At 42.4% G+C, this 12,372-nt stretch overlaps 1 protein-coding gene across 3 annotated transcripts in view; it reads right to left on the bottom strand.

Moving 5' to 3' along the window:
- LOC143894450 (uncharacterized) overlaps nucleotides 1–12,372 on the bottom strand; it is a 124,855-nt gene that overhangs the window by 89,568 nt on the left and 22,915 nt on the right. The window contains exon 1 of one of the 3 annotated variants that reach the window (XM_077400718.1): nucleotides 8,959–10,582. The exons of the other annotated variants lie outside the window; for them this stretch is intronic. Within the exon in view, the coding sequence (XP_077256844.1) occupies nucleotides 8,959–9,013 (55 nt within the window). The 5' untranslated portion in view covers nucleotides 9,014–10,582. Of the gene's footprint in view, nucleotides 1–8,958; nucleotides 10,583–12,372 lie in introns of those variants that run through there. 3 annotated transcript variants of the gene reach the window in all.

The following is a 12,372-nucleotide window of genomic DNA, read 5'->3' as shown; positions in this document are numbered from 1 at the left end:
AACGAGAGAGGGTACCGGGAGAACAGGGCGTACGGAGGGGGGGGGAAAGGGGGTCCCACGAGTGTGGGGTGGAATATTTTCGCGGGGCGACGTCTTAAATTAAGAGACAGCCAAGCGTAAGGTGGCGCCGGCAGAGCACATCAAGCTTTTTCCGGCCTTTTCCGGTTTCTCGTTGGAGGTCGCACGGAGGCACAAATATGAATTCTGCGTCGTCTTCTACGACCAGTCTTAAATGCCCTTCTCCTTTCTCTATTTTATACGGAGATGCCTTTTCCTTTTTCTCCCGATCTTCTATATTTCTGCTCTTTCCTAGCTCGCTTCTACCTTTCGCGGTGTATCGCCGCTTATATCGCCGTTTCTTTTCTTTTGCATTTACATGATCGCATCCCGACCAAATCAGTCGACTGAGTGACTTCTTCGATCAATATGGTTTTTAATTAAATGTTAAATAAATATAAGTCAATAGTATACGGCTAATATTGCAAAATATTCCGATTATATGATGCAATAATGAGGACCTGATAAAGAGAATATGGTTCACACAAGCAATCAATTAAGTTTCATCGATTTCACTGATTAGCGATTGCTGCTAAAATGAAAATTGTTAGATTAAAAAATTCCAATTTGAATAATCTTTCAAATAATTTATCCTCTTTGTTCTCGCTTATTTCGAATACTTTAAATATTAAATCGAATAGCCCCACTAATTGTAAAATATTGGTCCTGAATATCTTTGATCAAATAATAATAATAATAAAAATGATATTTAAAATAAAAATATCTCGTAAATATATGCTGTATAACATCTAAAAATATTAATTTATAAAATTGATGCCCATAGCCAAACATGTGTATCCCGATTAAACCTAACGCGAACGAACCTTAGAATGCACTCGACGCGTAGCGAATTGTAATCTGCGCCAGATTATCTGGCTGCATTCACTGCAAAGAAAGACGATGCTTTATATTCCATCGACGTCTCGTCTGGGTCGTCATACCGACACGCCACCAACGATACCTATACGCCAGAGGCTTCGTAGTTGGTAGGCAGACATGCCAACACGATGTCTGAATATGCTCAGAACCGCAAAACCATCGATCGCACAGCTCGACACAAATATACGCTACCAAGACCTTTGACTTAATCATATTTTCCACATGATTCGGTTTAAACAGATCAAAGATCGTATGGCTCTGTATTGTTAATCAATATATCAGAAATTAAAGTAAAATTTCAGTCTAGATTAGTTTTACGGCAAAATCAATGAATTTTTTTTAGCAAATAAGATAATACTATTGGATTTTAATTTCAAAGAGAAGTAAATCACTCTTTACAATTATAGTTGATGGATTAATATTTTCTTAATTGGGAGTTTCCTCTTTTTTTATAAAAAAATCCGGAGTATAATGCCGTGTCATCCGTGATTAAGATACATAAATAAAGGAAATAAATATCTGAAGTAGTAAATTAAAATTATTACGCTAGTGGCACTTTATATTGCTTATAAACGTTTTATATTATGAAAATTGGAATGAAATTTGAGAGAATTTCATCAAATTTATCCTTATTCAAACCACCTTTTGATCAACGACGATCGATCTCGCCGGATAATTCGCGCGAGCGAGATTTGCTGCCGTGATTAAAATGTTACTCACACTCGTGGAGATCAACGGCGACAGTGAATCACAAAAGATGTTATCCGCGCGAGAGAGCTCCCTGTTTCTCCTTTACATTAGATACGCGGATTGTATCGATAGCGTGTGGAAGCACAAAGTGCATAGGAATTACTTAACCAAGAACCTCTTCAACAATACAATTTCGCAAATTGTATTTCTTTCGAAGTTGATTACATGAAATCTTGAATTTGTTGTTTTAAATTTTCTTTTAATTATTTTTGTAGACAAAAAGTCGTTCGATAGTCTTTGATTGATAGACAACTTTTTATATCATACATTTCGCATTATTGCTTAACAGCGAATTTAAACTTAATAATATATCGCGGAAGTTATTTCACGTTTCGAGAGTAACAAAAAATGCGCTGTTAAAATGACTCGTCATATTTACGATCAAAATCATCTTGCAACATTTTAACATTGATATATCCGAACTGTTAGAAAATAGATTCAATTTGAAATAAATTGTAGAATACTTAGGGGAAGTCGAACGAAAGTGCTTTATCGGAATAGGCAGAAGCTCGCGCAGTAGCTCTCTACCTTTAATATGGTAATCGAAACCTTGCAACAACGTAGCAACTGAGACGATCCAGCATGGACTGTTGCACGTAACTCGTTTTCGAGCACCATTTTCGCGACACCTGTTTTCACAGGTCACCTGAGCAAATGATACCATGCGGGCTAAGGTAGAATTATCGAAATATCTTTCTTTATTTGAATTATCGACACCGATGTTTCAGAATATTGGAGTAATATCATGCTTAATCTTAATTCACGAGCATTCTTGCCGCTAATCGTCACCCGATAATTATTTTGCTTTATTTATCTCAAATTTAGTTAAAATTCGTCTGCTAGCTTATTTATTACGTAAATCTTTTACGTAAATAGAATATCTGTCATCGCTTTTTCAAAGAGCAACCAATTTGCAAATTTTGAAAATTTTTTCGTTAATATATGCAATGCAATAAAATTATATATATAAATATTATAACATCTCACTATATTTTGCGAACGCTAAAGGTTGCTATCAACGAATACCGATGAACGTATATCGCAAAGCGAAAATGCCATTTCCATACATAATGCAACATTATTATAACCATCATATATGCGTCAAGGAAGCGTACGCAAATAAATGTGTTGGTTAAATAAATAAACGTTACACTTAATAGAAAGGGCTAGATTTCCTTAATCGTCATCGTCATGACGTCGCAACGTCGACCTACATATATTTTTACAGCCAGGCAAATAATGCCCGCGGATTGTTTATTGTGCTCCAGGCTCCTCTCATCTGTAGGCTCCTTTCCCCGCGATAGATTCCTTTCCTCTCCGTTGTAGAGAGCCGTGACCATCTGTCATTTGTCGGTTGAGATTTTTCGAGGCGTCCGGCCTGGTCTGAATGGAGAACTCGTCTTCTCCTCGATGGCTCGTTATCGACAGTAAACCCGCCACTCGTCCTCACTCGTCCTGGCGCGTTAATAATAATGTCAGGTAGACATCGCTCTTTCTCTCTCTCTCTCTTCCGATTCGCGAGTGTGCCGAAGTGTTTCCCGAAAGATAAACGCGTGCCGTGAACGCAATCGGCCGGCGCTCCGGCATTCAATAATTCGCACGGGCAATTAAGCGACGTGACTCGCGCGATTCCCGATATGAAAACGTCATGACGCGATTAAGGACTCCCCCTGTCACCTGTTGGAACGACAGGGTGCCTGAGGACTCGTTGGCGCGCGCGTGTCGCTGCGATGGAGGAAGAGGAGGGAAAAGAGGCGCGGATCACATCCATTTACTTTCGAGAAGGCGATTCGGAGGTCGACTGATCGAGATGAAGATCGCAGTAGGTAAATTTGAATTTCGTCGAATTATGCATACACGCGGCCTTTTCAATTTTAATTTATTCATTAATACGTCTCGACTATTCATCGCTCTTCATTAATGTAGAAATAGATATCAAGAATCAATGTTTTATTAATAATTTAGAACCAATAAAACATTGCTCTTTAAAAACATCCTCAGTATGATTATTGCTACATAAATGTATGTTAACACAACTGCTGGTAGTTGCACTCAACTTTAAGTAGCATCCCACTTTTTTCTACTTTGGTTTTTGTGGCAATTGTGAATTGCAGTTCGCTGTTTATCAAATCGATACCTCGTACGCACCTGCCGATAAATGACACCATAATGATCTCACCGTTGCGGTCAATTCGACCGAGATGGTCGATCAAACGAGAGCATCATTCCGAGGCGCGATTCTGCGGTGCCGCCGAAAAAAGAAATCGAATCAAAGGACAGAGCTGGTCCAGGTGGACGAGGGTAACCAGCGAGGAAGCGGGGAGAGAGCCCAGGGTTCTCGGGTATTATCTACGCGGTTCGGACTGCTCGTGGCCAAGAAGGAAAGAGAGGCCCTCCGTGTTCGCGGCCGCGAAATAACGTCAGTGGTTTGTGGTTTTTCATACGTGCAAGAAGTCACAATGGTTTATCCCGGAGCGATCCCTCTATGTAGCGCGGAATTTCCCCTCCCCCTTCCTCTGTCTTTCTTACTGTTTTCTCTCTCATTCTCTCGAGGAGAGCTTTGTGGACGGGGCGGTGGAAGAAAAGCAAGAAGAAGACGAGCAAGAAGAAGAGGTGGCTTTTGTTCCCACCTCGAACGAGCTCGACGCGGTCTGCCACTTTTTCACGTTTCCCCTCACCCGCCTCGCCCTTTCTATGCCTTTCTCTTTGTTTCACCTTCTTCCTCGTCCTCATCTCTCCCTTTCACCACTTCCTTGTCTCTCTCTCTCTCTCTCTCTCTCTCTCTCTAGGTAGTATCCTCTTCCACGGCTGATGCCCTTTGTCTCGAGAAAACGCGATTAGAAACCCTCGCAGTGCAATCTTAAGGCGGTTCCCGCTTCCGTCATAATGGCGAGTCTATTAGTCTCTTCAACAGCGAGGGATGATTTTAGCGAATTCTTTGCTGCCGTTTTCTCTGTAGCCTTTCTGGCTTTCTCGTCTCATAATCTTAGGAATACACTAGTTTTATTTGAAATGGAAAACATCTGTTATTTGATTTTGTGCAGGTCTCGTGATGTAACGATATTATCAAATAGTAGCTTTGATAACATTAGAGTACGTAGACACACACACACATTGATTTAGGTATTTTTATGTTTTAATATCTGTTCATATAAAAACCTACAACAATATTTGCCGATTTCAAAAAGAGAGATAAAATCAATAATCATGTGATAAAGTTGAAAGATAATTGTACTTTTTTATTGCGCTCTGTCTACGTATAATATGTTTACCTGTAACCTAATTACCTTACTAATATTATATTTAATTATTACAATTATACTACATTCCACTTCAATGTACTAACTTTGACTCTAACCGTACCGAAATTAAATACGCGACGCATTTAATGAACCGAGGAGAGGCAGCTCATTCTCTTTGGAGTGACAGGCTTTATTAGCTGTCGGAAACAATGAAAACTAAAAAGAGCTGGTAACTACGGGCAGGATCTACCGGGATCGGGTCCCGATGCATGGGTCGGCAGAGGAAAGAGGATCCTAAGGAAACGACAGTCGGAGACAGAGGCCGATGCTTTGTGGTCCATAAATAAGTTGCTGGCCGATGGCAGCAGCACGCGGGTATACCAGTCACCGGCGCGAGCGTAATCGCGTTTGTATTTTGAGCGACAGCCAATATTTAACTCTGGCAATGGCAATCCGTACGACGACAACGACGACGACTAGAACGTGCCGACGGGGCTACCGGAGGGCCTGGTAAGTCGCGTGTTCCGCGACGGAAGGCGAAGGTCGAGACTAAAGCTGTGCGAGCGCGTGATCCCATCGACCGTTCGATGCACCGACAGAGAAAACCTTACATGGCGCCTTCGACAAGATAGCCGGAGACGACCGGCGACAACCACGATTCCTGGAAACCCGATCGGAAAGACCTGGACGACGATAAGTCACGAAAGTGACGAGGCCATGCCTCGACGGTGCGGCCAGACGTTCCAGATTCCAGGAACATTGCGCGCTCCCTCCGTTCCGTCGAACACACTTTTCATAGATTTTCTCGGATCTAAAAAGACCCGCCGGGCAAAATCAAGAATAACGATATGTCTCCGGGAGAGAGGGACGAAGAGCTAATTATACTCGTTAGAAGATAATGACGTTGATTGTTAGTTTCAGGTTATCGAAATATAAGCGGCGATAACCAAGGATACGATTACTTAACTTAATGATTATAATATCGTCATAATTGAAGAGTCGCGGGAGAGCACGGCATCAATAATTGTTATCATAATTTATAACTTTCTCCATGCGGCTTCAATACGTCGCGGTTTCGACAAACTAAGCGAGTGCTTCCACGGGAGCCACGAGTCTTGGGTAACCGCTGAGAAAATTCAAAGATTAAGAGACCGAAGAGGATATTTATATTATCGTCCACGATTCCGCCATTCGTGCGCGATTAAACGATTATCATCTTATCAATAGGTAGTTAGGCCGCCGATAGCGTTTTTCGCAGTTCATAATTCGAGATAAGACGTGAATACAGGTGCGGAGAATTCCATACGCGTGACAGATATCTTTAATTTTTAATTAAAGAGAAATACACAAAGATGAGAAGCAATTTTAGCTACGTAAGAAAAACAGATTGATTAAAAAAAATGATGAAGTAAAATAAATAATTTAAGTAGCAAACAAATAAATTATCGATTATTGCAAAAATATTCAAAACTCCTTCACTTCTATTGTGCGAGGATGTTAATTCCAAATGTGAAAACGGATGATTAGGAATATTTTTCCGGAGTAATAATTACAGCTCTCGCTAATCGTGGATTTCGAAAATGGATTTCTGCGGCGACGCGAAACAATGTCAGCTTCCTGGTGACTACGAAACAACGGTAATCACATTAGCGGTCGCGACCGGAGTGGCACGTCCGCAAAGTGTCTTTCGCCATTACCTCGACTTATACCGTAACAAATCTGTTTCGCGGGGTCAGCTCTGTCACCAAATCATGTCGGTTTTGCTACGCTACTCCGAATCAAGAACCGAACAACCGACTAACAAACGCGCACGGGCCCCAAGATAATGTGCGGCGCCAAAAAAAGCTTATTAATACCCTGACTGGCAAAAATAGTGTTTTAAGCGAATGATTCGCGACGGATCGCGTATTTTCAAGAACACAGTCAAGATACGGGAGTTAATTACGTTCGATATTTTTTGCCGGATTTCCTGAGTGGTAAGTATCGAATCATGTGTCGATTTCTCAACGTTAGTCTCATTTAAGTAAAAAATTAATATACTAAGAATAGGATGATACCCAGCCCCGAGGAGGGAGATTCAAAAATTGATCGCTCGATAATAAGCGGTGACATTTTCGCCAACTCGAATCCCGAGTAGAAAAAAATCTGCGGGTTACCCCTTAATTAGAAGACACCGACGAATAACGCGAGGCGATTGGACGAGATAAAGCTGCTGGAAGTTGCGGGAGCTAAGTGGCCCCTATTCCGCTACCGACAGCTCCCAAGGGTTCCTAATTGTCAAGATCGAGCACCATAATTACACCCTCCGCGATTCGTTCTCGTGTCTCGGAGCTCGTCTCCCCGTTAACGGAACTGGACGAATTCTCTGCGTGGCAAAACGATGCTAAGGAGCGACATCGAATGCAGGTAGGCAACTGTAGTTCGGAAATTAAGAAGTCTGGCCTGATAAGAAGCGATAAAAAACCACTTTCCACGAGGGAACCTATGACCTCTTTTTTTCTCTCCCCTCGCATGTTTCTCCTTACTATATTATAAATACGCGAAGAATCCATTAGGGACCAAGTAGTGAGATAGATATTATCATTTATGGTTTAATCGTAAGATGTCAAAAGCTCTGTGAAAATGAAGTCAAAAGAAACAATTAAGTTTAAAGCTGATGAGACAATATTCAAAGATATATTCCTTAAATAAAGATAAAAAAGAGTACAAAGTTGCAAGTCCCTAATTCGCGAAAAAAAGTAATATCAATAAATATTACAATACCAACATTAAGTTCTAAGAAAATAAATAAAGATTAATAAAAGAACAACATGATTATCTTAATTTTGCATGCAACCGATATTCCAAACCTATTAATGGTTTAAAATCAAAGTATTTTTAAACTTTACAGCAGTGGAATCCTGCGTGACTCGACAATGGCAGAGTCATGTTACATAGTGCTCGAAATAAGTTTATTGACACATTAGAGAGATATCGCACGGCAACTTCCGAGAAATTAAAACCTCGGCAAATATAACATGCGAATACTGCGGAACATATATTGCTGTATTTTTAACCGAGTATCAGTCACTTTCTGGAAATTCATGCTGATATCGTACTTCCTTCTTCACTTCTTTTTTTATAGTTAAAAATGTGATCTTGATACAGAAATAAATATGGTGTCAAGGCGATAAACATAAATATATTCTTACTATATAAATTAGCTTTACGTCATAAGAGTTTATTCAACGCAGTCATCAAACTAATTATCTCACCATTGTCTCACGGTTGTGATTAGATTATTAGGAATTTTAATTGCTTTGTTACATAATTTAAGTCATTTAGAAAACTAGCATGACACGCACTCGCGCTTTTTTATCCAGGTCGGTATTTGTTTTTCGTCTGTCATTTGAACTGTCGACGAAGTAATCGAGCACGAATTCCAAAGCTGCCGTGTGATGCCTACTCGCGGCCGCGTGTTTCATAACTTTCCTCAAACCGCTACGGTTATTTGCGTCCTGTTACGCTATGACTCGTTATGATTTCGCCGACTAGCTACCGGTACAATCGACAAAGCTATGTTTGTACAAAATGCATCACGTTCGCAAATCAATCACATCGCGTCAAAACATAGCAAGTTCTCTCAATTGATGCTTAAAAAATATTTGACAATAACAAACATGAACGTCGACATATCGCTAATTCGTACGGAAATAGTTCAATCGGAAACGATTCTGTTGTCACGATTCCCTTATTTGTAAAAGTCATTAAAAATTCATTAAAGTTTCGACTGACGAATGTTAGACGGAATGATCGACGACGAAAAACTAACGATGATAAATTGAGATTAACCGCAGGCGTTCATGGCCAAACAACTGGTCGAACTTAAAGAGAAACCTAATTAAGTAGATCGGACAGCCAATATAATAATTTACGAAGTTTTTTCACGGTATTTTCATTAAGAAATTGCCTCGTGATATCGTTATAGCTAGCGATATTAGTTTATTCAGTCATTTTTTTTTCCATATCATCGATCGAATGTTCGACTCACCAGTATAACACCAGGCCGGCCAGACGACAGGGCTCTCGGTGTCCAGCTCCCTCATTCTCTCAGCGACCCGCGGACATCTCCACTCCGTTCTTCCCGACGTGGCGGTAAGAATGTCCAGTTTGGCTATCAGCGTCAACCTCCAACCGAGTGAAAAATCTCCGGTTCTGCCTGTCGAAAGTCGCAGCAGAACCTCGTTCGGCGATCTTCCAGATATAACCACCTGTTGCTTCGCAACAGAGTTTTACGTTTCAGGTAGATTCGTCGAGGACCTCGACGTTGTTCACTCGACCAAGGTTCAGAGACAGACCTTTGCGAGAACGCAGGTCGTTATTTGTATTCTACGCCGTACACGTGCAACTAAAGGATTCCGAGAGACAGATAAGTCTCTGGATGAGGCTTCGCCGTCACCGCGCTCCGGTTCCGCCGCTGATAAGGCACGCAGGACGCGTCATCGGCTCGCCCGGCCCTCGTTTCACTTCCTTTCCACCGAACTGTCGTCCTCTCCCGCTCGTCACGTTGCTTCTCTGTGACACGCTAGCCGTCGCGAGGTCTCGCTGTCGTGTAACAGTAAGCGACACGCGTGTTACACGAAAAGGTGTCTAGCACTCGACTCGAATCGCGCACTAAATGTCACGGAAATGTCAATGAGGTGCCGCCGACGTTTGACACCTTCACCGAATGACCCCTTCCTCAGCGCACCTTGCCACTCGTTCGATAATAGCTGTATTCAGGATCGCGCGGATCACCTCGGATCACAATCGAGTCTCAAACTATCACCAGACGATTCTTTCTCTTATCTTTCTCACTCGGAGCGCAATCATTAGGCTATTCATGCAGATATTAAAAATTGTTGGTACGGTACTACACCAGATCTACCAATTCATTCTTAACGAACAAGCTCAATCACGACAGGCTTGTCCTCTCTCATCGTGAAAAATTTCACCAATGTAAAATCTTGCTTCCTACTCGATCGAGTCAAAAACAGATTCACCGCAGATTTCTCGCATCTGAATATTTCAACAAGTCACTCGTTCGTCACGAACTTCCGACTGTCGGTGTCAAGAGAACGCGAGTCCCATCGGGAATATCACTCCCTTCACCTTCACGGTGACCGCGGGTTCACTTTCTTCACCCTACTGTAGACCGGCGATCGACCGGCCCCGGTAATCGCAGAGTGTACTCTCGACCCGGTCGATCCTTGCCTTCAGTCCGGGAGGATCGTTGACGTACCGCGGGATGACACGACACTACAACACGGCACTGCTACGTGAAGTGATGTCGAAGAGGATAGACGGATAGAGAGAGACAGTAGGGGGAGAAAGAAAGAGAGAGATGGAGACATACACAGGTAGGGGGATAGATAGGGGAAAAAAGACGGCAGAAGAGATAGCCAGCGGGGAAAGGAAGAGAAAAAGAGAAAGAGGGAGAGAGAGGGGAGAGAGAGAGAGAGAGAAAGAAAAAAAGAGAGAGAAAAAGAAAAGAAGAAAAAGAAAGAGAGGGAAGAACCTGACCACCGGACACACTGCTCTGCCTTGATAGGCACACACACACAGGTAAGCGGAGTGGCACTTAGGTTGGTGCACCTGCCGCGAGAGTCCGCGTCGTAATGGGAGCGGGGCAACGGGCGGCAGGTAGGCAGGCCCACCGCTCGTCAACAGAGAAGGGGAGTCAGTCACATGGCGAGTGCCTGGCAAAGGAGGTGGTAGCCGAAGTAAATGGTGGTGGATGAACGAAGGTGGTGATGCTGGCCGGCCGCGACGACGGCGGCGCGGCGGCGGTGGTGGTAGTGGTTGTGGTGGTGGTTGCCAGTGGTGGTGACGGTGATAGTGGTGGTGGTGAGTCGTGGTGGAACGCAGGAGTAGGAATCAACGGAGTCCTCGGGAAGAGAGCTGACTCGGCCGCTACCGGTGTAACCTGTCGCGACGATCAGTGTCGGTGCGGCGATTCCGCCCGGGAAAAATTCGAGATGATTTTCTCGCATCGCAGAATGATGGCGACGAGATAAATATGAAAACGAGAGGAAGAATAGGATAAGAGTCCCAGAGGATTCTCGCAAGATGCACAACCCGATGATGACCGTCAAAGATAAAAGCGGCGCACGAAAGGAGTTTACGTTAAGGCAATATAAATAAAATCTCCACTGGGACTCAAATATGAGATAAACAACGTAAACAAAGGTGCAAAAGCCGAGAAGACATATACTATTTTCTGAATATATAAAACTAGGAATACAAAATAGATCAGATAAGAAATCGCGGCGGGAGAAGTTAGAAGAAATATAGTGATCGACGATTTAGTATATAAACGATATCGGTGGATTACGCAATCCCATAAAAATTATAATAGCGATCGAAATAGAAGTGGACCATTACTTCCCATTGTTTACTGCAAAGAAATATTTAATTAACATTATTATTGGGACAACCGGGTCTCTTCCGCGTGCTTCGGTTACCGATTACGGTCAATCGGGCTGCTCTCTGCCTGGGTTCCATATTTGGACCCACTTACGCGACAGAACGGAAGAAAGCCGTTGAATTCCAGGCGCTTCCCGAGATCATTGATAGAACTTGACGGTAGATTGTCCCACGAAGCTTCTTCCAAGCACGCCGTTCAATGTCCAGCTATCAATGCTACGTCTTTCTTCGCGTCTGTGATCGGTCGTATAGCAGTCTAGGTGGACACTACGTCAAGTTGAAACAAGACGCGAACATCTCGTTTGCTTGTATCCCATAGTTCTTCAAGGATCGTAAAACAATATCATCGGCTGGCTCTCTCTGGATGGCGCGCGATTCTGTTTTTGTAACAGTTCTACTCTGCCGTGTCTTTTCGCGATTCTCATTAAACGTGTGCACTTCAAAAGGCAAAGAGAGGAAATTTCATTATATATTTATAAATGACAATCGTTGATATTTTTGTATCATTTCACGAAAATAAAGTATCTAATCATTTAAATAGCATCGTATTAAATCGCATAAAATATATACATTTTCTGTCTTAGTTCTTTGAGCTTGCGTCATAAGTAATCGTATCAAAGCTTTGCTGGTGCCTGGATCAACCATGATAACTTTAATTATATTTTAGACTCTCCCAAACAAATCGCAAAATATCGCCATGTCATCTGCGCTCGTCTTTTTGTCTAGCAATCAACATATCTCGTAAAGACATTCATAAATTTCTCCGGACGCTAATAGTCGGATAAATAGCTCTAATAGAAATTCTCTCGCCATTCAGATTTTTATTACTCAAAAGTCAGATCCTATTCATCCATCTAAATTAACAATAATTACGCAGCACCCCAGGGGAATCCTATATAACACCGTCGGAGCGAGGAACGTATTATCCCGGAGATTATTCTGGAAGCGTCGCCTTAGGTGTCCGGACATGTTCGGAATCTTGTGCCGCAGTGGGATACCT

The sequence above is a fragment of the Temnothorax americanus genome, unplaced genomic scaffold, assembly GCF_048541705.1.
Source record: "Temnothorax americanus isolate GAGA-0224 unplaced genomic scaffold, ASM4854170v1 Scaffold14, whole genome shotgun sequence".
Classification (NCBI taxonomy): Eukaryota; Metazoa; Arthropoda; class Insecta; order Hymenoptera; family Formicidae; genus Temnothorax; species Temnothorax americanus.
Note: the sequence above shows the minus strand (reverse complement) of the source record. Positions and strands in the feature narration are given on the sequence as shown.